The sequence below is a fragment of the Zalophus californianus genome, chromosome 2 (genome assembly GCF_009762305.2).
Source record: "Zalophus californianus isolate mZalCal1 chromosome 2, mZalCal1.pri.v2, whole genome shotgun sequence".
Taxonomy (NCBI): Eukaryota; Metazoa; Chordata; class Mammalia; order Carnivora; family Otariidae; genus Zalophus; species Zalophus californianus.
Genome location: NC_045596.1, coordinates 12,703,875 through 12,730,402, shown reverse-complemented (window position 1 = coordinate 12,730,402; position 26,528 = coordinate 12,703,875). Strand labels below are relative to the sequence as shown.

The window sequence follows — 26,528 nt, the reverse complement described above, 5'->3', positions numbered from 1 at the left end:
CAGTCTTCCTGCATGGGGTTGCTTTGCCTCCCATGGTCTCCCCTCACATTTATTTATTCATTTCAAAAATATTTTTGACACCCTCCAGTGTGCATTTGGGATACAGATATACATGTCATAGGCTCTGCCCTCCAGGCACTCAGTTAATAGGGAAGAAAGACATACATATAGGAAATTATAATAGTGTGATGCATATTACATTAAAAGAAATATTTGGTTTTATGGGAGGCCATAGGTGGCTCCTCTAACCCAGCCTGAGATCCTGGGGTGGAGGCAGATCACCAGATGTCAGTAAGGACTTACTGAAAGAAAGGGTCTTTGAACTGGGTTTTGAAGTATATGTAGGAGTTCACCAGAAAGATTATGGATGTGGGGAGGAAGGAAAAAAGGGTGATGGGAGACAATAACAGTCCTGGTGGAAGGTGCTGTGTAGGTAAAGCACTGAGGCCTATGGGAGTATGGGATGCTCGTTATTGTTAGGCAGGCAGTGTAGGCCAGATCATGCAGCACCTTCCATATGCCCCATGAAGGGCAACGAAATGGAGACTCCTGAGCTCCAAAACTTTGTAGACTCATCGCTTCTCAATTCTTGACCTTCCCCTCAGAGCTCAGCAATGGTGGAGAGTAGAAAGGTCAATCTTTTTGCTCTTTCTGCTTCAGAGAAGAAGCTCTCACAAGCTCTCACATTTAGTCAATGAAAACATGCTTGTGATGATTTGCAATAAGATGAAGCTTTGGCCAGAGCACCAGCCCCTAGTCTTGTTGCATTATATACCACAGTGGGCCATCATTGAGATGAGGTCCCCAGATCATTGACTTACAGCATTATAAAGTAAAGGCAAGGGTCCCAAGGTTATTGTGAAATGTAGAAGAACCCAACACCCAGGCTGTAGTCAACCAAACGGAGTTGGTGTATTAGTCAAATGGTGTCATGTAACAAGTTATCCCAAAATGCAGCAGTTTAAAAAAACAAACATTTATTATCCCATAGTTTCCATGGTTTAGGAATCTGGTGTGTCTTTGCTGGGTGCCTCTGGATCAATGTCTCTCACAAAGCTGTAATCAAGATGTCAGCTGGGATTTCATTCATCTCAAGACTCAACTGTCAGCTCACTCCTGAGACTGTTAGCAGATTTAGGTCCTTGGTGTCTGCAAACCAGAAACATTCACTCCATAGTGCCCCTCACAACATGGTAACCGGCTTCCCTCAGGATGTGCAAGTAAGACAGGGCAGCCATGTTGGAAGACACGGTCTTTTTGTGACCAAATCCTGAGAGTGATATCCCATCACCTCTATGACATTCCATGTTAGTGCTAGAAGCAAGGCACTACATCTAGCCCACACCCAAAGGGAAGGGATTACACAAGGGAATGAACACTAGAAAGCAAAGATACTTGGGAGCCATCTTAGAAGCTGCCTATCACACTAGGAATCCCACCTCTTTGTCACTTAGCAGTGTGTGAACTTGGCCAAATAATCTAATTGTTCTAAGCCTTGACTTCTCCACCCACAAAATGGAGACAGTCATTGTAAAGGATCTGATAATAAATGGCAGTCAAAAGTCATCATGATGATGATGATGATGAATGTTAGTTTTTCTTTCCTTCTTGCTGGAGGTGGAGGTCCTCATGAGCACCTATAGGAGTGGTCACTTGTATGGAAAGGTAGAATGAGTGGGTGAAGCTAATGCTTTTAACTTTCACTACTCATTTTCTACTAAGCTGGAAGAGAACAGAAGCACCCTGCCCCAGTAGTATGGACAACTGCAATAACCATCCCATACATTTCTAGTACTCTCAGTAATGACTTACTTTCCAGAAGCTTCCAGCACATAAAGTAAGGAGTGCAAAGTGGAATTATGGTGTGGCAGGCATGACACTGAAGAGAATAATTCTTTAGTCACTGGCCTCTCAGTGTGACTCATGGATTGTGTCTCACTGCCAAGAAGTCCTGACTACACATACACAGCCACCAGGGAAGAGGTTGAAGAGTGGGTGTTTTTCATATAGCCTCCCCAGGAGGATTTCTTTAAATAGAAGCAGTAGCAGCCTTTAATATGGCCGTGATGCAGCCCTCTGTGTTCAGCCTCGCACAGTGCTTGAGAATCCTGTCTAGGGGCACGTGGGTGGTACAGTTGGTTAAGTGCCCGACTCTTGATTTCGGCTCAGGTCGTGATCACAGGACCGTGGGATCGAGCCCCTTGTCAAGCTCTGTGCTCCGCATGGAGTCTGCTTGTCTCTCTCCCTCCACCTGCTCTCTCTCTCTCTCAGTCTCTAAAAGAAAGAGAGAAAGAAAGATCTTTTTTAAAAAAGAGAGAGAATCCTGTCTATAGCCTCCCTTTATGGCATCTGGAGGGATTTGTTCACTGCAGCATTTCCATTCAGGTGTTAGCATGCCTTCAGAGAAGAGAGCAGGAGAAGTTTTCTCCTTATTCTCATGTGTGTTAAATGCGAGGTGAGCTGACCTTCCCTGAGAGTCACTCTAAGGAGGACATTACCCAAGCTCCCTTGTCTAAAACTCACAACAGCCATTTGAAGGAGGGACTCTTGTCATTCTATTTTATAGATGACAAAATGAGACAAGGGTGAAGATAAGCCACTTGCACAAGCTCTCACATTTAGTCAATGAAAACATGTTTGTGATGATTTGCAATAAGATGAAGCTTTGGCCAGAGCACTGACTATTGAAAAAGGGTACAAGTTGTACTTACCTGACTTTTCTAAGGACCTGGTTAGGTTTCAAGTGGGATTGGGGTATAAAGTCAGGAGGACTTAGGAATAAGGTCTTTTCAAAGTTGTCCACATACGCTGCTCATTCATAACCAATTTCATACCTTAGGCTTCCTGATGACACGTCTCCCAGGGCAGTACACTGAGAGTGAGAAAGAATAAGATGCAGCAAATGGAACCCAGGAGTTAGACTGGCAACGAAGGTCCAAAATCACCTGCTCTAGGAAGTCCAGGAACTGATATGTATTCCAACTAGAATGCAACGATTTGGAATAGTGGATGGTGGTAATAGAACACGAGGTATTCTGGCTGCTTTGTGACTCTGGACAGACCACTTACCTTTAAGCCTCACCTCCCCCATTTGTACAAATGAGTTCATAGTGGTTCCTACCTCATAAGGTCGTGCTGTCAACAAGGTAAGATAATACACAAAAGCTTGGTTCAAAAATGCAATGTTCTGCCCACCCCCTGGGGGCCTTTCAGCATTTCAGTGCCCTGTCCTATATCAACTGAGACTAGAATGACAGTGTTGGACAAGATGGTCTTCACAGACCCTTCTTGTTGAGCCATTCTGTGATTCCAGAGCAGAGCAGCTGAGAATGATGGGTGCATGTAGACATTGCAGGAAGCAGGAGTGACTTGCCTTCCGAAGAAGCTTCAAGATATCCGTCACAATAAAGGATGCTATCACAGGGGAAAGAGCATGCCTGGATAAAGAAGTGCTTCTCTTTGCTAAAAGAAGCCATGGAAACTGGCAAGTTTCAGGACTGTGGTTAATAGTTCGTGAGTTTTCAGGGTGGCTCAGACTGCTTCCCACATGAAAACCACCCCCAGTATTCAGAAAACTGTACTGCACAAAAACTTTATTGCTTTTGTGTTTTTCCCAATTGAGAAGCTGTTGTATTCATGGACAAGAACTCATTGGGCATCAGAAATCCCGGCCTCTGGGTCTACCTCATTCATCCACTAGATATATATCCAGTCTACTCTGTGCCTGGTACTGCGGGGCTACAGCACTGAGACAGAGGGTTGTAGTCCTACCTTCAGAAAGTTTACAGTCTCATGGGGATCAAGTACACAGTTCAATCCAGTGTAAGACATGTTCTGTTGCTGGAGAGCAGAGAGAATGGCAGAAACACTGCTAAGAGACATTTGCCCCAAATTTCCTGGAGGCAATTCTTAAAGGATAAATTAACCAGAAGAAGGTAGTGGCATTCCAAGCAGGCGGAAACTCATGAACTAAGATGTGGAGTAAAGTAAATTTATGGCGTTCGAGAAGCTGTCAGAAGTTCCAGGCATTTAGAACCAAGAGCGTGTGTCTGTCTGTGAAGGGGGGTGGGCGGTAGGGACACAGAGAGAAGCAGAGAAGAATGAGGAGAAACAGAGAGGCAGGCAAGTAGCAAGCAATAAGGTGGGAGAGGTAAGCAGGGACCAACCAAGGCAAGAAAGATCCTTACAAATCATATTGAAGAGTCTGGACTTCCATCTTGAAGGCAATGGGGTGACCATCGAAAGATTTCAGAGACACTTGGCTGGATACTTTTGGCAGATGGTTAGACTAGATGAACTTTAAGGTCCCTGCCTACTTAACACATCCCAAACAGATATTATTGTATTCTTTTTGAAATGTTCTCCAGAGAAAGAAATTATTTATGTTTTTAAAATAGCCAATTGCATTTTTGTAGCCTTTATTCACGGAATGTGTCAATCTAGCATTGTTTGTCTACGGTGTGGCTGACACCATACTGGGTGTAGTGGGGATTCCGCTGTGCACAAAGTTAAAGAAGACTGCCAGAGACTGACTCATCATTGTCCTGCACAATAAAAAGAGATGGCAAAAGATAGATTATTGACTGACGGATTGATTGATTTTGGAGTCAGGTGTTCTAGATGTGTGACCTTGATCTGTCTGAGCCTCAGTGACTGTATCTATAAAATTCGGATAATAATAATAATAATACCCTCTCAAGTCATTGAGAGTATTAAAGGAGATAGTACAGGCGAAAAACTCAATCTAATGACTGGCACATGATAAGAACTTACATGTAGCTGTTAGCATCATGCTCAGTAGTGGTAGTATTGATAGTGTTGTATTGGTACCTTCTGAAATTGGCAGAAAGAGTTTGTTGTAACAGCAGTGAGGGGCTGTTCCTACTATCATACTACCAGTTGCGATAAAATCTCTTATATTTGGACACCTGAAATTCAAAATCATGACAATATGGCTTAGTTATGAAATTCTTTTCTCCATGGGACCAAAACCAGTTTGCTTCATGAATGAATAATAGAAAGTCTGGAGATGGCAGAGGAGATGGGGGTTGGGGGTGTGGTTGTGAAACTATTTAAAGTACAACTATGTATATACTTCAAGTGCTTTAAGCTGCTTCCAAGTTATGTATGCCATAAGATCATTATAAATGTGGCCATATTGGTTTATTCAAGTACCTCCCCAAGTACCAGTTAAATTGGTAGCTCTTGATAGTCATTGATTGTAAAGAGCATGTTTGAAAGCAATAAAATAGCATTTCTCTGCAGAACATCTTGTCCTTTCTGGTTATTTCGCAGGACCTCTCTTCACCCTTGCTTTCCTCCAGTTGTTCTCAATGAGTGTAATTTTACTAAATTCATAGCAGTCACCATCTATTTATTCAACAAGTAGTTACTGAGTGCTGCTGTGTCCAGGATGCTGGCTGGGCGCTGGAGATTGAGGAACTATCAAAAAGACAAAAGCTCTCCCTCTTGCAACTGACATCCTAGTCATAGGTTTGGCTTTGGAATGGAGCAGTGATAATCTTTTGGAATTGTTTAGACGTACCTAGAGGTACTTATAGAAAAATAAATATGATAAAATGAGGCATCGATAGAGTGATAAGTTCATCAGAATTAGGCCATTATAAAGGATGTCAGACCTTAGGACAAAGCTTTTTTATGACATTGTTTTTGTAGAGGTTTTCACTGAAATTACACAATGACTCTTTCTGCACATAGAGATTTACATGTCTTCCCCATTAATGCATGCTTTCACCCCACCCCAGATCCATAAAATTCGTTCTTAGTTCCTCAGTAATTTGATACAAATATTAACAGAGAATACTAAATTGTACTGGGCTGTTACCAAAAAAAAAAAAAAAAAAAAAAAAGAGGTCATAGAAATTTGAAGCTGAGAAATATTTAAATCTGGATCTGCTCCTGCCTTGCTCAAACCCGTTAATAATTTGTGTCTGCAGAGTAAAAGATGAACTCTAAAGCTTTTATTCAAAACTGTCATATGAAGTTAGCCAATAGCTATTGTTCTTTTTGGTATTTTCGCTTTAATCCCCAAAGCCTCCTGAAGACAGGGGCTTTGGTGTGGAGGGAACCTCATACAAAAGCCATCGCCGTAACTTGAAGCACTGGTTCATGTCAGTGATGTGTGATTTGTACCCATTCTGGCTTTCCTTTTTAAGCATATGGCTCTTTCATGTGTGTCATTCAACCAATACTCATTGAATGCCTCCTGCGTGCCAGACATTTGTACTTTTTGTTTTTATCTTTATTTGTTCCCCCTTGAAATGTATAATCTAATCTGTGATTTCTCTGAGTCTAAATAAGCATTCACTGTTGGTTCTTCAACCGGTCCTGGCCCATTCATCTAGAAAATCAAAGTAGCCTTCCCTATCAAAAAGCTAGTTTCACTGTTCCACCGATTATTTCCTGGCAGTATGACCCAAAGAAAAGACTCATAGTAGGAAGAGGCAGGAGCTCTTTGTATAGATTTATTATCCACCTGCCTAGCAGACATCATCTGTCTTTACTTCAAAGCACCTGCATTTGTACTGTTGAAATACGGTTCTTAATCTGGGAAAAATCCCCACTCCATTAATTTTAAAAATACCTTCCTAAATTTACGTAATTTATTTGGAAGCGAAATTGTTAGGAGAGCCAAAATCCTTTGTATGATCATTTGAAGTGGAGGTGATTTTTATTTTCTTCTCAACACACATCTTCCGATATCCAGCAGGACTCCTCTGTCCATTCAGCTAGCCAATCATCCCATGATGATGCTCTTGGCCAAGCCTTGTTCTACATACTGGGACCAAGACTAAGACTCAGACACAAGTTCTTGCTCTCAAGGAGCTCATGTTACAAGATGCATTTGGGGCTGCAGAAGTCCCAAGTCCACTAAAGAGTTTGGATATCTGAACCTGGACCCTGGACGGTGGCATTTGTCATTGAATCATTTGTCATGACATCAGAGACCTACTCCTCTGTCTTGAGTCTAGAATACAATGGAGGTACCCTGGACTGAAATGTTGTCTTGGTACTGCTGTAGTCACTCTGAAATGCAACACGGTGCTGTACATATATGAGGTGAGTGACAAATATTTGTGAAATTGAATTGGGGCTGGAACTTGTTTGCTACCTTCCGACTATTTGTCAGTGATTTGAGATTACAATAAGTGACATATTTTTTAAACATTAAGGTCTGAACCAATTGAGAAATAAGACAAAAGAGATGGCAGATGTCAAAGACGCTATCCATAATTCTGCTACAAACAGTTATTGGAGAACATGGCTTGTATCTACAGCTATCCATGGCTTTCCTAATATTAAATCCAAGAACATGTAGACCCAGCTACCCAAGTCATCAGTGTTGCCTGCTCACTGAACAGGACAGGGTCTGCCCTGGAGAAGCCGAGCAGAGCCCACATTTCCTGTAGGGCTTATACACACCTTCTGCCTACGGGCTTATCCCTTCTCCTGGACCATATCTGCCTGGTTCGGCTCCTAATCCCAGTCTACCTGATCAGCCCTGTCTTCCAGCTGTTGGAGATGCAATGTGATGAATGAACACATTAATTGTGTGGCAACTGTGGCAAGCACTGCTTTGGACATTCGAACTGTAGAGGTGAATTAGGATAGATGTGGTCCCTTGTCTCATGGAACTTTTGGACAACCAAGGGCTAGAGAGAGGCAGCAAATCATTACATCCCAGCCCTGACAATTCTTCAGGAAGAGAAAGCAGCGCATCTAACCTAGAGAAGATCCTCCCCACATTGGCTATAGATATTCAAATGTGCATTTAAAATCCCTTCGATGGTATTTAGAGTGCTGATGAAATGTTTTTTTATAATATTTTTATCTTCTATCTTGATTTTTTTATCTTTTTAATTTTCTCTACTATTAACTTCTCTGGTAAAAGGAGAAAAAAAAAGAAAATCTTCTCAAAGTTCTATGCAGCCAGGAAAAAAAAAAAAAATCAAAGATATCCACCAGCAGCTTGCAAAAACAAGAGGGAGTTCTGGGGGTTATAAAACATATGCTTGACAACTGATATTATCCACTAGCGAGATATTGTTCATATCTCCACAGCCTGAAATTGCACGAATGATCACCCTGGTTATCAATTCATACATGCTCACAATGGCCTGGTGGCTCTGGGAATTACCTTCTTGGATTACTGCAAATCCCTCATCTCCAACAAATTCATCATGCAAAGTCCCCACTATAATGAACCTTGGGTAAAGCTCAGCACTCAATTGTAGTTTAACATGTTAAGTGGAGTGTGGGTAGTCTCAGAAATAGAACAGTTTGGGGATGTTAGAAAAGAGACTTCACCTTTCAGATCTGTTTCCCACAATTATCTTGCCACTCGGGCCCACCGCGGTCTCGGTTGTTGGAAATTGAAGTATCTGCCCTCTCGGTGGAAGTGCCACAAGGGGAGGCTCCCACTTGGTGGTAGCGGGCTCGCTTGGTCAGGGTCTGCACCCTGGAGTAATTGGCTGGGTAAGGCTGGTGGAGTTTCTGGCAGCATCAAGGCGGCCGGCATGTTACTTAGTTGTTAGTAATAGTAAGTGGGAGTTTTTGCTTTTGTTTTGTTTTCTGAGAACCCCATCCATTCTCTTGGCAACCCATCGTGGAGGGGTCCATGATAACCGGAGCCAATGAGAGACAGTGCTCCAGTACTTTATGCCATGGTCATTTTCAAACCTGTTGAACAGAGCAAACTATAATATACAAACACAGCTTCATGTCACATTCGCTCAACTGTATGTGTGCATGTACATGTAGAATATACAAACATATACATACATACATATACATACATACATATATATGGTGGCTGTTATTGGGTGCTGGTGCTCTCATAAGTCCTATGGATACATATAGCATCTGTTCTTATGGAACCTACAGACTAAGAGAACAAAGAGACAGGCAGAGCGTCTCTGAACATGGTCTGGGGATCACTGGCATTTAAAGAACCTGGAGTACTTGTACAACTTCCAGACCTTGGCCTCATCCCAGTCCTACTGCAGCAGATGCTTTTGTGAATAAGACCTGGGGATCTTCAGCCCCACCTACCCCCCAGGTGCAGTTTGTTGAGCACCACTGTACTGTGATAAATCCTGTAACAGAGAAGTGTAGGTTGTCGATGGAATTTGCAGGAGATAAACCTAACCAGCCTGGTCTGTGGAGATCAGACAAGGCACCTTAGAGGAAGCACTTCCCAAGTTGGGAGTTGAAGAGGAGGAGAAGTTATCCAGAAAGAAATAAAAGAAGGAAGAAGAATCAGAAAGAATGCCCAGCAGAGGAAAGCCAGAGAGATCATGGGGAGATTTTTCAAAACGTACGAACCTTAGTAACAAAGGAACTCCAGTAAATAGAGACCAGTGTGGTGCTTCCTCCATTTGTAATGCTTCTGGGGTAGTAGAAGACAAAGTTTTCCTTGGCATCCTGACTAGCTACATACATTAGTTCCATCTTCTCTTCCTGTGCTTACTTTTTTCCAATAATGAAAACACCATAGAAACCTGAACAGTCGTTTGGACATTTTGCAGGATCCAGACCTCAGATCTGGAAACTTCCATGTGGTACTCTTAGGAACGGAATCTCTGACCTCATACCAGGCCCTACAGCTACCACCAGTGAAATGGGTGATTTCACATTTCCTAGATAGAACCAAGGATGTCCTGAGAGAGTAAAATTTCAAACACCTCCAAACTGATGGCCCATTTCTCCACTGGATGCTACCCACTTCTTAATTTTATGTTTGTTCAGGATCCAGCTTACTGAGGTCAGTTAAAGTCAGGAGGCGATGTCGGCTTGATTTAGTAAAATTGGATTCTTTGTCTGCCTTGGGTTTATCTCCTTGGGCTGGGTTGTCATTTGAATTTTATGTTTTTGTCCTTATTTCTTCCAACCATTTTTTTTTCCTTCAGGAAGGGTTTTCAGTGCTAGGCTCGCTCTATCTGTTTGCAAGGAAGGTGTTTGTTTCTATAAAGTGCCTGTCCCGTCTGATCTCCATCATCTTTATGGTCTTGCATTCTGTCACTGCGGCTCATGTCTGGCCGTGGTTTGTTATGTTTTGACAGGAGTTTGTTATAAAGCTGGGGATCATGTCTCTGGCTTTGCCTTTCAAACTTTCTTCTTTACGGTAGCCATAAACCCGTGCTGCTAAAATGTTCCCTCTGAGGAGGGGGTGAAATTCTGATAACAAAAGCCTTGGGGGTAAGGAAAAGAGGGGGGGAGGGCGAGATGGAGGGAGAAACATTTTGAAGAGACCTTAAAGTAGCCAACTATGTACTAGCAGTCATTCAAATGCAAACAAAAAGAATACATACAAATTCCAAAGGTTTGAGAAGACAGAGAAAGGCGGGAGCAATGTACCTAGGTTAACCTGCCCTGCTGCTTTCAATCTTTGGAATCTTGGACAAGTCGGGAACTGCGGACTAGTAAGTGGAATTAGTCCTGGGTTTGCTAGAAAGGAAGACAGCACGGTGTGCAGACCATGCCTTGGCATCTGTAAATCTAGCAGCCATCTTGCAAATTCCTTTTTGAAAACACTTAGAATCATCTGGGTTTTTGGTGTGTAGATGGTGGAATGTAGACAAGATTTATATGATCCTTGACGTGGTGTCTGTGTTTTAACCTTTCTTCTCCACCTCAGTAAGCAGTTACTGAATACTTGATGTCTGCAATACCTTAACTGTGCATCCCCAACTGGTAGTCTATTGAGCACGGCTGTGTCCTAGGAGCTTGGCTAGACACTCAGTGTACATTTTCTATTTCAATGCATCCTCAAGGTCATCTAGAAAGAAAAGAATATTATCCCCATGGAACTAGCATGTGACCAGCCCCCTGGGTACATAACGCATGGGTCCTTATGTGGGGGCGTGGGTGGCAGGTTGCAGATAAAAGGACAAGTGAATCCATTCCCATTAACTAAAACATGGCTTCCCTGTAACAGCAGAAGTGGGATTCGGCCCTGTTTGTCTGATACCAAAGCCTGTGTTTCTTGCACTACCCCAGGCTGATTCCTCTCTAAGCACCTAGTGAGCAAGAGGGTGGAAGAGAACAGAGTCAGCTCATTTACAGGGAAGTCTGAGGACCTTTGACTTGAGCAGGCCGAAAGGTCTGTATCCCTGATTTCCTAGCCCTGGGAAATAGCAAGAGGCACTGTCTCTGGCATAGGAGATGCCTTCAAATCGCAACTGCAACCGCCATGCACCTCCAATGCAACAGCCTTTGTCTCACTGAATGATTTCTGGTGGCCTTGTCTCTCCAACCCACAAGCTCCGCTCATGCACGGGAGCTTGGCCAAGGATTTCTGTGGCCCTGGCCCATCTCCCTCCTTCCTAGCACTACCCACCATTTTCTCTCAGTGCCTCCCCATACATTAAGTTGGTTCTTCTCCCTGCCCCTCTGTTTGGGAATATGCCTACCCTTCTTTCCTTCCTTCCATTGGCCCTCCATCTCCCATGCTTTCTTCCTCTCTTTCTAGATTTTATTCACTATGTATTGAGCACACACTCAATACTCAGGTATGCTCCATGTTATTTAATTCTTAGGGCAAGTTAATAATAATAATGAGGATAAACTAATAGAATAACTACTATCAATGGCTTAATGTGCACCTATGCAAAGCCCAGCCAGCCAATAACTATTTGCTAAGTGCCTACTACATCTTCCACATCGCTCTTGGTTCTGAGAATATAGCCAGGTGTAAACAGACACAATTCCTCCCTTCTTTAAGCTTGTATTCTTGCTGAGGAGCAGGTAACATGCCAAAATAACATCACATGAGTAGTGATGATTGTTATGAAGAAAAATTAATTAGAGTATGGAGATAGAGCTTAGCCAGAGGTAAGAGAATTTTGTGGATGATTCTAGGTGCTGTATATGACCTCCCTATGAGGCTGGTACTGTTCTCATCCTCGTTTGACAAAAGAGAAACCTGAGGCCAAAGTAATTAAGCCACTTGCCCAAAGTCACACAGCTGCTATGGGACAGAGCTCAGATTCGAGTCCAGGTGAGAGTGGCTCCAATCCCACGCTCTTGACCCTGCAGCCCTCTCCTGGGAGGAGGTCAGGCCTGGTGAGGCCCGGGAAGAGCAAGACCAGAAGGATCCCTGGACCTTTTCATCAGTTCTTAATAGTAACAGAGGAGAAAAGGGGGAGCCAGAGAGAAGCCAGAGCCATGCCCATCCAGATGCAGGGGTCCTGCCTGCGGGGCACGTGGTCCAGTAGACGCATAGTGCTCCTTATCTCTAGAAAGAGGATCACCTCTCCTCCCAGAGGCGATGGCGTACAGAGGCCGTAAGTGTCATTTCATCTTGGGGAATAGAGCCACAGCCTTCCCACTGAAAGAAGACAAGGGAGTTTCAGGGAAGGACCTGTGACATAGTGGCGGATCGGCCTCGGGGTTCTTGATGCCACAAGGAAATTTATCAGTGTGTGTAAGCACTGGTAACTAGGCTGGCACCAAGGCTCGGGCAAACCAGACCCGTTCCAGAACCCCCAGAATGCCCAGACGCTTCCTTCTCTTGCCTGAGTCCTAAGCTTTTCTGAAAATCTGCACACAGCATGTGAGACTCCAACAGCTGACGCCCATGCGATTTTATCAGACTTGGGTGGGTGCGTTTTGGCTGTTAAGTCCAGCTGCCAGAAAGACTATGCAACATTTAATTCATGTCAGAATGGTTGTTCCTTTTCTTGTAGACACAATCTAAGGGTCAGAGGCACAGGCCCCAGTGGACTTCTGTGGAATGTGAAGCTGACCCTCTTTTACTACTTCTCATTTCCAAGGATTTTTACTTCCCTGTAAGGTGCCCCTGGAATGCTGACTTGGTGTGCAAATGGAGTCCGTCTTTCTCTCTCTTTTTCCTTTCCTTCTCTTTCTTTCTTTCTTTCTTTCTTTCTTTCTTTCTTTCTTTCTTTCTTTCTTTCTTTCTTTCTTTCTTTCTTTCTTTCTTTCTTTTTCTTTCTTTCTTTCTTTCCTTTCTTTCTTTCTTTCTTTCTCTTTCTTTCTTTCTTTCTTTCTTTCTTTCTTTCTTTCTTTCTTTCCTTCTTTCTTTCTTTCTCTTCCTTCCTTCTTTCCCTCCTTCCTTTCTCTCTCTTTTTAAAGAGGCATCAATTTTTTTATTGACTTCAAATGTTTGTGAATTATACACACAGATAAAATAAGGGAGAAGCCCCTTTGAACTAAGTAGTCTTCTCAGATAGGATGCTTTTTTTGCCTGCAAAACCCAAAATTAACCTTAATCCCAAAATGAATCTTTCGAAATTAGTCTCTAATCTTTAATTATCAGGATTAGAGCATTCAGATGTGAACACTCCAGATATGGGGCCCTAAAACCTTATTTTCTCCTCCTTGTGGTTTTGATTCTCTGGCCCTAAACTCTGAAAGTGGCTTTGCCTCTGCATTAGAAACCTGCATGTGCACAGAACCAGCTTGAGCTTGGCAGGCTGTCTCAGTAGACATGCCAAGTCCACATCCATCCATGTGCCAAACATCTCTTAAGTAGCTGTTTACATCATGAATGTGCTGTGGTACTGAAATGATCAGGGAATATTCCCTGCCTTCAGGGACCTGCAGTCACTGGAGGAAAGACAGTGAAATTGGTGATTCCAATGCAGTGGGGTAAGTCGCATGGACTATGCAGAGAGAGGTGGTATGGGAGTGATGACTTTCACTGGTGCACAGAGTCGGACTCTGCTCAGCACTGAATGTGCACAATGATGTTATGAATACTTGTAGCAGCTCGCTGAACTAGTTACTTGTCTCTTTCTGTTTGACACACGAAGAAACTGGGATGTAAAAGAGCATACATCATTTGTCCAAGGTCACCCACTGAGTAAATGGCACAGCCAGTATATAAATCCAGAAGTTTCACTCTGGCACCCAAGTTTGTAATCACTTAGCCAGAGGACATGGTGCTAGAGACAAGGTATGAGGAGGCCTAGGACATGGGATGAAGCAGAAGAGGGGAGTCTAGGACCCGTGAGGCGGAGGATGCTTCAGGTGCAAAGGTTTTGAGAAACCCAGCACAGGAAACACTGTGGAAGTGGGTGGGATTGAAGTGGAGTCAAGAGAAAGGTGGTGGAGACAGCCCGTTTGTTATTTTAATTCTGCAAACCTTTCCCTTGACTTCAAAATCCACTCTAAAAGGTCATATTTTATTAGCTTCTATTTCGGTGACCACTTAACACCTTAGAGGGAACGTCTTGTGTAATATCCAGCCCAGAGGGAAGGCCCCGTTCTACCCAAGTATGAGTCTCTCTACAGGGAGGAAATCATCTCTTGGCATTCATTGCTAAAGTTTGCCAAGCTCTGGTTTCTATTAAGTTTGGAATCACACACATTTGTCTGTTTCTCTGGCAACAATTTCTCTAACTCCTTTGAATTGTGCTGATATTAAAACACAAAAATGGAATGACTTGTGGTGTCCCCGTGGGCTTAAGTTTGAGAAGGCCCAATAAATCATATTGAAATAATTTCATAAGGATCCTTGACTTTTGGCACCTTTGAAAAATCAAAGAATGGAGTCTTTCTTGCTTATCTTTCCTGGAACCATTTTTTTCCTTTAGCCAAGTGAATGGGTTTGGGGTGAAAAATTAAAAACAAACAAAAACAACTGCAAACGATCTGAAAACATCAGATGTGGATGATTCACCCAGAGTAATAACCACATGAACTGGATTAACTACTTAATTTCACCATCAATGTGTAGATAAATCTTTGAGGACTTGAGGACTGCCACTGTCCCTTTGTAAGGGACACGCTTTGTGACCTGAATGGCAAAAAAAAAGTAAAACTTGACAATATTCAGTGATGGTAAAGTTGTGAGTAAAACATGTATTATTATCAGGGCCACTTGGAAGGGTGATTGCTGGTAACTAGTTAAATAAAATATATATATATATATATAAAGGGTTGAAAATAAATCCCTGCATCCCTCACCATGGGAAAGTCTAAATAACCTGTAAAAAGCTGTACTCTGGAATACAATGCAGTGTTTAAAAATCAATGAATTAACCTTAGCACTCAAAAATATATATCATTGAGTGAAAAATGACAAGTTCCATATGGATACATTTATTATGATAACTTCTATGTAAAACAAGACAGAAAGAACTCACACAAAATGGTATGTGTTTTCTATGGGGACATATATATGGAGATAAGTATATAATTTAAAAATCTAGAAGGCTACATAACATACTGATAGCAAAGGTAACCTAGGAAGGGGTGAAGTCACTGGCATTGGTGGGTACAGGGTGCTCACAGAAACTTTAGACTTACTAGCAATTGTATTAGTTAACCCTAGCGACTTAGACAAATAAATCTTGAAATTTCAGTGGCTTAACACAATGGAAAAGTGGCTTTTGTTCCAAAGCCCGAATGGGTTTTCCCAATATGTAGCAGCTGTCTTTCTGGTAGCAATTTAGGGACCCAAAGCTCTTCCCATTTCCTGGTTCTTCCACCCAGGAGTTTCCATGGAATCCCTTGCCTTGTCTGCAGCATCTGATCATCAGAGGTGGGGTAGAGTGTGCCAATTACACACAGAATGATTTTACTTGTCATGTCTGGAAGTTGAATTTTCCCTCTTGATGTCTACTTGGTTGAAAAGAATTAAAACAATGGAAATGTCCATTGGATACTGGTTACCACTCATCACATGGCAGCACCCAACAGAAAGGGAGTTTAGAAAGTGAGGGCTGGCTCTATGCCTAGACAAAGATATCAGATCTAGGAAACAGTGAGTTTCTGCAACAGTAGTGTGTTAATTTTTGCATGTGTATCACTTATGTAATTTGAAAATTAATAAAAATCAAATTCAAGCATAAAAATAAACCAATGTTGGTTGATTACAGCAATCATTCTACTTTACCCCACCCTGGCTCCATGTAGTTATGCAGTTTTACTTCTCTAGCTATCACATTCCTCTGCAGTAAAATGAGGGTGTGGAATATAATCATGGATAACCTAATCACATTTATTAAATAATTGTTAGTATTTTGTATTATATTTTTTCCACATATGTTAAGTGCTATTCATAATCACTAATCAGGAGCTAATCAGTATCACCATGAGTTGAATTAATTCCTACTCCAATCAGAGAAACATGCTAGGCATAGTCTTTGTTTTAATGGTATTTTTGAAATAAGGAACTATCTAGGGGTACATTTTAAAATCTTCAGAAGCCCACTGGAATTAGAAAATGCTACTGGGAATCACCAGACTAAACTTCAGGTCTTCTCTGGCTCTAATTTTCCAATTTTGTAGCTAAGATAGTGCCTTATAGAGGGCACCACTTGCGTGGATATTTGTTAAAGGAATGAGTGAATCCATAAGTTGAATTTATGCAAAAGTTTATACAAAAATGTATGTGTGTATGTGTGCACAAGAGAGATCAAGGTTTATGCTGAGTAAAAACATTATTCAATAATTGAAAATATATTAATAGATAGCTTTCTAAGGGAAATTAGACCACCAATTCAGTAGTAACTGATAAGGCATTTGATCAAATTAAACATCCATCAGCATAAAAAAGAAGAAAATCATAAAAACAAAGACTGGAAGAATAATTTGATTTTCTTTCCATTATAAGTAATATGATCTGATCTCAAATAAGTATACAGTACTTCCCCTAATCCAAGAGGTGGTCCCTAAAAAATTCAGGGGGAAAAAAAAGAAAATCTGCTACTTCCCTCCTCATTTAATACTTTTTCCCAGAAGTTCTCTTCTAACCATTGCAATAGGATGAGAAAGTAATGATATAAATATATTGGAAAAAACGAAAGGAACAAAACTATCCATATTTGGGACTGATAGATTTCTTCACTTAGAAAAGTTGCAAAATTCTTCCAAAAAACTATTAAAATTAATAAGAGCATTCTATTAAGTGCCTATGTTCCAAATGGAAATATAACGAAAAAATTGCATTATCCATTCAGCATAACTAAAATACTTAAGAATTATCTTAAAAAGGAAATGTTAGTTATTTGTATATAGAAAACTACAGAATTATTTTGTGGTAGAGATATAGACTTAAATGGATAAACATTTCATGTTCCTGAATAGGAATATTGGGTATTTTAAAGATGCCAACTCTTTCTTAGTAAATCGAATTGAATTTAAATTAACCTCTTTCCAACCTTGGAGTCGGGGAGAAGGGGGAATTTGACAAAATTATTATAAGGTTCATCTTGAAGAATAGAATATCGTTATAAAAATGTTGAAATAAAAAGAATACAGAGGATAAAGGTTCAAAACCAAAAAAAAAAAAAAAAATACCCAGAGGGCAGAAACAAATCCATCAGATGTAAACTGCATGCTAAAGTTTGGATAATTAAAAGAATATTGTACTGTCACTGGAAAATAGTGAGACAAGTCTATGTAATGGAGTTCATCCAGACAAGAACGTCTAAGGTATAAATATATAATATCTGGTCTAGGCAGCAGTCCAAATCATGGGAAATGCATGATGCTCCCTAACGCATGCTATTCCCATGGCCCCATGTGCCTGACTGATGTCTATTCATCCTTTAGTTTAGATATTACTCTAACACCTTATTGACCCTGTACCAGCCCACAGGGCATCAGTAACTAGAGCATGGCCTTATTCTGTGAATCAGTAAAGGATTTCAATTTCATACCCAAAGGACATTGACTCATGGTAAGAGGTCCAGCCATGGCTGGACCATGATTCCTGCATTATGCTACTGTCAGTACTTTGGATAAAGGGATAAAAGAATTTTGCCCACAGTGAAAGGCACACATCTGAGAGAAATACCCTGTGATATGGCTGGCAGAATCAGAACCCAATATTTCCTGAATATGCCAAAGTACTAAATGAGATGAAATGAGGCACACTTACCTGTAAGTTTCTAGAACTTGCTCAGATGCTCCTTAAGAGCAAGATGGGGTCTACTGTGGTCATCATTATTTCTCTAACATCTAGCGCAAGGTGGTCCACTGAAGTTTTAGTCCAGTTCTTAAAATGTTTGGTAGGTCGAAAATGGAAGAAAAAAACACCTATTAGATTTCTAGGAGGATCAAATATTTGTTATGGAGTTTTGGGATTTTGTGGTCAGATGAATAATACATTTAAGAAGATTAGAATTAGAATATGGGGCGCCTGCGTGGCTCAGTGGGTTAAGCGTCTGACTTTGGCTCAGGTCATGATCTCAGAGTCCTGGGATTGAGGCCTGCGAGGGGTTCCCAGCTCAGTGGCAGAGTCTGCTTGTTCCTCTCCCTCTGTCTCTCCCGCCACCGCTCGTGCTTGTGCACTCTCTCTCTCTCTCTCTCTCAAATAAATAAAATATTTTTTAAAAAAGAAGAATAGAATATGTTCATCAGATCTTATCCTTGGCTAAAATTTTCCAGTGAGATCTCATTGCACTAAAAATAAATTGCAAGCCATTTGCCATGGCCTAGAAAGCTCCACATAGTCTGGTCCTGCCTCTTTTTTTCTGAGCTCATCTGTTATCTTGTTCTCCTGACTGTGCACCTGCCACACTGCCTTCTTTCTGATACTATGACACATCAAGCTCATTCAACCCAAACTCATTCCTGTCCTAGGGCTTTTGCCCTTGCTGGTGCCTGGGCCTGGACCATTTTGTTCCCCAATCTTCACATGGCCCTGTGCAATCAGGGATCAGCTCCATTAACACCTCCTCACTACAGCCTTCTAGGCCAGCCCATCTAAACCAGGTTGCCCTCCCTCACCACCAAGTTTATTCTGCTTCTTCAGTCACCTGCAGTTAGTGTCCAGCCCCTAGGACAATGTCTGGCCCATAGTTGGTACTTAATAAACATCTATTACATGAATGAATCTTTGAAATAGTAAGAGAGGTAATCAGAAAGAAGATACTTAAATCAAATTGCTTTGGTTGAGGAAAGAAGTAAAAGGTGTTGGCATTAAAAGATATGTTAATAAAAGATTTCAAATGTCAACTTATGAAAGTAAAGTTCGTTTGACCTGCTTTCCGTTTAAGACAAAGGAATTTGCTTTGAACCTCTATCACCCCTATTTAATTTCAAGCCTGTTTTATTTCCTTTGTTTTGGCTATTTATAATGGTTATTTACTATAAATGAAATCACCAGTATTGTTTAATTCACTACTAGCAGCATCTTTGTTTACATGTTAGCATAATGCATTTGCTGATTTCTGAATACTCGTAAGTTTAAGTTTAATGAATCTTTGTGTTTATTATTTATCTCAGTGGTTGAATTTCCATGTGGATTTCTGATGTACTGCAGCCTTAGAACAACTGTATAAAACTACCCAGATTCAGAGAACCAATTTATCCTTATATTTACAAAAAAAGTTTTTGAAACTGTAGTAATTGATGACTTTATTATAATTAACTTTGCCTAATTAAAAGCACAAATGTGTGGTTGTATGGTTTTCTCTTTCCAAAGAGGAGAAAAATCATTAGTTAAGTAATTGCCAAGTGTTAAGTGGTACTAATACTAATACATCCTCTCATTCCACATTTTAATTACGGTTCTCAACCCTTTTCATTTTTTTAAAGCGAATTGTCTTTGAAAGATAGAAATTACAGGCATTTAGAATAGTAAATGATCGCCCCAAATCAAAAAGTCACAACATTAGACAGTATTTTCTCAAAAGACTTGGAGAACTTCAGAGCACTTAAGATCTGCACATTGGAACTGCAGTTTGGCAAGGGTATTTACACCTAATAAGCTATCAGAGAATTAGAGAGTCTCAAGATAAGGAATAATTGCTATGTTGGTTTCCCTAGAAGTGTTCAAGTATGTCTGTTTCACCACAACCTCACCAGGTTTTTGTTTTAATCTTTTCATCATTATTTTATTTTGTACTTTGATTACTGGTTTGAACATTTTCCCATGATTATTGTCTATTGATAATCTCTTTCATGTGAACTCCCTATACACATTCTTAAGAGTTTAAGAAAAGCATTTCAAAATGATTAATAGAGATGAAATGCTCAAAACAACAGAGGCACAGTAGTTTATATCTTCTCAATGATTAAGAGTTCTCAGTATGTACCATTTGGTTTCTAAATGGGGGGAAATCAGCTAATATCTACAAGTACCTATAGATATCCTAATATCCACAAGCATTACAAGAAAAGATGGGAGTTAGATACTGCTCTCCAGAACCATCAGCCTATCAACCCCAACAGCAAGAACTTCTGGAGAATGGGGTCAATGCTTGGGAACAAAACAAAACAACAACAAAAACCTCCCAAGGAACTAGAATTCAGAGCTTACTCTCTAAATTAGCTATGAGTAAATTTTTTAGCTATCTCTAAATGTTTACCTACAATGTAGAATATTATTTAGACATTCTTTCTACACACTTCAGGATCCTGAATAATTTAATCTGTCATTTTCTTGTCTTTCATAAGTATATAGATAAATAATATCTGTTGTATTGAACTTCCCTATATTTCACTCACAGAAAATCTTCTTGTGCTATCATGCTCACCACACTTCTCCTTCCCAACTTTTGGAACTTTACCTAAATGTGTAAGAAAAATGGAATTTCTTCTATAATCTACTATAGTCTTAATCTATTTAAGAATATTTGAAGACATAATCCTTTCCATGGGAGCACAATGTAGATTTAGGTATATCAATATTTAAATTATTTTTAATTCCAAGGATTAAAGTATAAATGTAAAGTATAAGTATAGCATATGAATATGACAGTATAAAATCTGAATAGATTCAGAATTGGTGTGCCTGATGAGTTAGGGGACAACCATATCTAACTCTGAAGTATTCACTGATTTAAAGTCATGTCTCTTAGGCTGTGCAGTGCGGTTGCATGATTTACTAAATTAAAAGGACATTTTAATCTTCTCAGTGCTTCAAAAATAATAATATTGTACATTGAAATCAGGATTCAGAAGAAACTAGCGAAGAGTTCAAACTCTCAAATTCATTTTTTTAATCTATTATCACATTTTATTTAGATGCTTACATATTTGTTAACTCTTGTTAGAACTGAGTGAAAGACAGGGACAAAATCTATTTTTCTGTTTCCAGCACCTACCAAGAGCTTTATGCTTACTCTGGGCTCAGTGAATGTTTATAGAAGAAATCAATGAATGAGTTATAGAGTGATTTCCCCAAGCACATGTGATTTTTTTTTTTCTGGTTATTTGTCCCCTTCACTGCACATTATCTATATATTGCTTGTTGTGTGTGTGTGTGTGTGTGTGTGTGTGTGTGTGTGTGTGTGTGTGTGTGTGTTATATTTTGTATATACTCCCTTGTAGAACAAAAACTCTTTGGCAAAGATAGCCTCTGTGGAATAATGGCGCCCAAAGATGTCCAGTCCTAATCCTTGGCACCTGTGAATATGTTGTCTTGTGATGGTAGGTTATCCTGGATTATTTGGGTGGGTCCAATGCAATCACAAGGGTCCTAAAAAGTGGAAGCGGGAGGCAGACAAGGAAGACTCCAACCACTATTGCTGGTGGATGATGTAGGAAGGGGACATAGCCAAGGAAATCAGCCAGCCTCTAGATCCTGGAAAAAGCAAGACAACAGATTCTCCCCTAGAGCCTTTAGAAAGGAACACAGCCCTACTGACACCTTGATTTTAGCTCAGCAAGACCCATGTCAGACTGTCAGGAACTATGAGATAATCAATAAAGAGAGTTTAAGCCATTAAGTTTGTAGTAATTTGTAACAACAGTAACAGAAGACGAATACAGTCTCTGACACACCTTTTGTACCCCCTTCAGCTACTGACACAGGATGTTGCGCAAAAAGACTCAGGTTAATCTTTCTCATCACTTCCTTTATCTTTTACATTAGCGTTTGTTACCCCATTCCATGCTGGAGTGGGACAGCATTAATCAAGATTCGCCTGTTTGCAAATGACAGAAAGCTAACACAAACTCACTTAAGCAAAAGAAGCAGGAGGTATACATCTCATAGAAGTGGGACCTCCAAGGGATGGAACTGGGTTTCAGTCCCAACTATAATGAGGTCCCAAATCAGTCCACAAAGACTTTCTGTCTCTCTAATCTGCTTTCCTCTCTACTCAAGCTTCTGTGTTTCTATAATTCACATTTTTAGTGGCAAGACTGCCCTCTTTGTCTTTCAGGAAAGGATTCTAATTTGCCCATCTTTGTAGCTTAGGAGGTTGAAAGGTGCTATGATTATCCATCGTTACATTAAAAACTTATTGGCTAAAAGTACAAACATCTATTTTATTTACTTGAGGTTCTGCAATCTGGGCAAAGCTATGGGGAATAGCTCATATCCACTTCACGTGACACCAGCCTGAAGCAGCTAATTGGAGCTCAAGGATTCACTTCCAAGATGGCCTCACTCATGCAAGTTGGTGCTGGCTGTTTGCTGTTTGCTCAGCTGGGGTTGTCAGCTGGAAGACTCAGTTCTTCATGTGACTGCTCCAAATGGTTGGGCTTCTCATGGTACAGCAGTCTTAGAGTAGTTGAACTTTGTACATAGCCACCGACTTCCCACCCGAGAGCAAAGTAGAAGCTTCTCTAAGCCTTTTTAAGATTTAGCCCATACTGATCCAAAGTCACTTGTGCCGCATTCTATTGATTAAAGGAGATCACAGAGCCCAGTTCAGATTCGAGGAGAGGAGACTACATCCACAAAGATATGAATGCCATTGCCATGGTTCACTGGGGCCACCAGTAGCAGTCTACCACAGTGGATAATGGAGCTTTGTGAGTGACTGTCCACAAAAGACCTTGGGGGAAATAAATTGTAAGGGCTATCCCACAAAGAAAAGGGGCTGAACACAAACCTCAGGTATCCTTAACAATCAGTTTCAAGAGTGCTAGAAAATACTAAATAAAGCAAAACTGCATTTCCCTCTAAGTATATTTACTATATAGTTTGTACAACTTCTGGAGCTGGAGACGTAATTAAAAATTGAGGTTTAAAGTTAAGAAGTTGCAACTTTTTTCCCCATTCAATTTTTTTATTCGTGAATGAAAATGATGATAATATATACTAGATACTACTACAAAGGAATTAAATGGTGCAAGATTCATGATGAATAAACTATAATGTGGCTAATCCAGTGGTGTTTATTTACAGTAACCTTTTTAATGTGACAATTCCTTGGATATTGTAGTGAAATATTTTCACCCCACACCTACATTTTTATGGTTTGTATTTATTCTCCACAGTACAGATCCCAAAATGTCAAATTACTAGAGCTGTTTTATGGAAATTAGTTTTAGGTTAGACTATTTGAAATGCATTAAATTAATTTTATCTGTTTAGCAAAGTACAAGAAGGTTTTTCACATTAACAAAGTCTTCTTTATAATATCAGCTGTGTGTGTGTATGTTTAAAGACATGATGGACTCAAATCACTCTTGTTTGAATATTATATTTAGCAAATGAACATGCGCTGTTGGGGATTAAACAGTATTTGGAAAATGTATGTGCAAGGATTATTTAGAATGGAATTGCCAAAAATCCTGGAATATTTAATACACACTTGTTGATTGATTTTACTGCAATAAATACGAAGCAATAACAACTATATAAATTATTCAGAGACTAGTCATCCACAGCAGGATTCTTTAGAGATTACTTCAGAAACAGTTTGGCAGGGTATTCTTTTTATAGTTTTTTTTTTTTTTTTTCCAAATCCATGTACAAAAGAGATATAGATCCATATGGAATGGATTAACATTGATTCTTTTAAAATGAAATTAAACATTTTAAAACATTCAAGTAAAGATTGTATGATCTTTCCTACTAAAGCTCTCTTTGGTAATTTATTTATCTTAAATATTATTTTTGTCTTTCAGGAGGCATTATATAGCGAATGTAAGAGATTTATTAAAAACCTTGGATCGCTTGAGAGTGCTTTAGTACTTTGCCTCAAAATCTGCACATAGGCAAAATTCCTGATATTATGAGTTGGGATTTTTCAGTTTAAGAAGATTTAAAATCTCTGCTAAAGCAAGGGCTTGTTAGGTGTTTCTAAGCACTATATATCAGAGAGACCCAGCTACTTACCAATCATTCAAACTAAAATGGGGCAGGACAGGACACATGGAATCAAAGAGACCAATGTAGACCAAGTAGAAGGTATCAAGTTCTCTTAAAATTGGTCTTTTGTTCTAGAAAGATATCCAGCTCCAGAAGCAGATAGAATAATCAGTATTTACATAGGTATGGATCTCTTTGTATATGCAGATCCAGATCACTTTTTAAAGATTCTCAATCATTAAAGCAGTTGGAGACATAGTGTTGAAAAGAGTAAATGTTTGCAGATTGGAGTTAGAGACCCCAATTATCTACTTATAAGTCATGTGACTTTGATACAGTCCTAATGACCTTTTTTTTTTTTTGCATAATAATCCTTTTGGTTTCCAGTTCCCCACTATCTTGAGGTTGTTCTGAAGATCCAATGAAAGAATGCCAAAATACTTTACACACTGCAAAGCATTACATTATTAAAATTTACATTATGACTACTATTACTAATAAAACATGACTGGATGACTGGCCTATAAATAATTCACTGAAAAATCCAAGTTGATTGGATGTGTTTTATTTTTTTAAAAAATATGTTCATTTAAAAGATATTTATGAGATCCAAAGTAGTCAATGCTTTTGTTCCCGTTATTTTTGAAGTACTAACCCTTACATTATTGACTTTCAATGAACACAAAATCTGGAGAGATGAACGTACAAATTTTTGCTGAACAGTTGGGGATTTTATTTCCCTAACTGCAACCCAGAAGGGTCATGGCTGTTTATAAAAGAAAGAAATTTGCCTCCTGGTATGATTGGTTTCTTGAGATGATTTGTATCCAGTTGGAGGTCTGGCAATGGTGTGGGGTGCGTGGGGGCCATTGGATATTTTTGTTAATGGTTTATTTCTCTGTGTTTCTCTCCCAGCTATCGGCAGGACGCTTATCCCCCGTTACTTTAGCACTGTGTTTGAAGGAGGGGTGACCGACCTGTATTACATCCTCAAACACTCGAAAGAGTCATACCACAATTCATCCATCACAGTGGACTGCGACCAGTGTGCTATGGTCACCCAGCATGGGAAGCCCATGTTTACCAAGGTACAGGACATACTCAGCAACTTGGCTTGTTCTTCTGTGGGTGTATTGAAGGATAATAATTATGCTTTTCTTCAGGAACTTTGAGCTGATTTCTCACATCTCAGACACTCTCAGCACTATGAGATAATCTCTTTTGTTTGTGACATGGCTAGACTCTTGGTGAACACTGTTCTTAGATGTGTGCAAATGATACAGAGCAAATATGATAGAGCCTCAAAACTAAGAGAGACAGAGTTTTGGCTGCCTGTTAAACTCAGGTTGCTAAATTAGAATTTTGATTGTTAAACAAAGAATCTTCTATAGCTAAAAGAACATTCTCCCATTGTTGTGTGGTCAGTATTTGTGTTTTGTTTGTAAAATTAAATACTTTTTAAAGCTAAATTCAAATGTTAACAAACAGGGATAAAAGCAACTAACTACAACTCAACTAGTTGTAACCTTTAAGGAACATAAAAACGTAAAAATATAAATGAAACTAAGGAATTCGGAGTTTAAAATTTGTTTCTCCAAATTCTGAGAAGTTCCGTGGTTGGTCAGTCAGCAAGTGAGGACAGTAGAGCCAAAAGTTGGTTATGAGAAAATGAGAAACACAGGGGAGGATGGCGGGCGGAGGACTGGGTAACACAACCTTTGAGGCACAATTCAAGGCTCTATGAAGGACGTGAAGTGAAAGAGAATGTCTTCTATAAGTTCTGCACCTATGACACTTCCCATCCACAGACAACTGACATGTGGAGTATTCCCTCTGTGCAAAGACCTTTCTGGAACACTACAGACAATCCCTTTATGTCCTCTCCCAAGTAGCAAAATTAGTAAGAACAAATAGTTAGCCAGAGAATCTGACAAACAGAAGTTTATTTTAATTAACACTAGTTATTGCATTTTGATGGGACTCAATGTGAAACTAATCTGTAATATTAATGACAGCAGCTATCTCTTTTAGTTGAAAACATATATGACAAAAAAAAAAAAAAAAAACACACATGACAATCCCGTCTTTATAGTTGAGAAGTTGAATTTCAGGGTTAATTGCAGAAGCCCAAATTACAAGACTAAGATGTGTTTGTTACTGGTGCACGGTTTTCCCAAAAGAATAAAGTAAAATGTTTATCATTTAAAGTATCCACTGATCTTGTTGGTGCAGCTTCATCTTCCCAGTTGCTCACGATGATGTAAAAAAACCAAGGGCAAAGGAAATGGTGGTAAAATGCAAAAGCAAATCATCAAATGTCATTGATTTCGTGGTATCTTGATTTTGTCAATAGACATTTTAAATGTGGGGCAGAAGTTGGGTTTTTCTCTTTCTTCCTTTTTAACAGTTGAACAGAAAGGAAAGTTGCCAATCAGGGACAAAGAATATTCATTCCCACTGTATGCAGAAGTCCATGCTGGGAAGAGAGTTTAGTTACATGGAAAGGAATGATCACCTGGATGACAGTTTAATCTGCCCATGTCTC

The 26,528-nt window shown here is 39.9% G+C and overlaps 1 protein-coding gene across 14 annotated transcripts in view; it reads left to right on the top strand.

Annotated features, from left to right (window-relative positions):
• The window catches only part of LDB2 (LIM domain binding 2), a 372,408-nt gene that overhangs the window by 262,400 nt on the left and 83,480 nt on the right, over nt 1-26,528 (top strand). For all 14 annotated transcript variants that reach the window (XM_027597770.2, XM_027597769.2, XM_027597761.2 and 11 more), the window contains one exon: nt 24,899-25,071. In XM_027597770.2, coding sequence (XP_027453571.1) covers nt 24,899-25,071 — 173 coding nt within the window. The remainder of the gene's footprint in view (nt 1-24,898; nt 25,072-26,528) is intronic.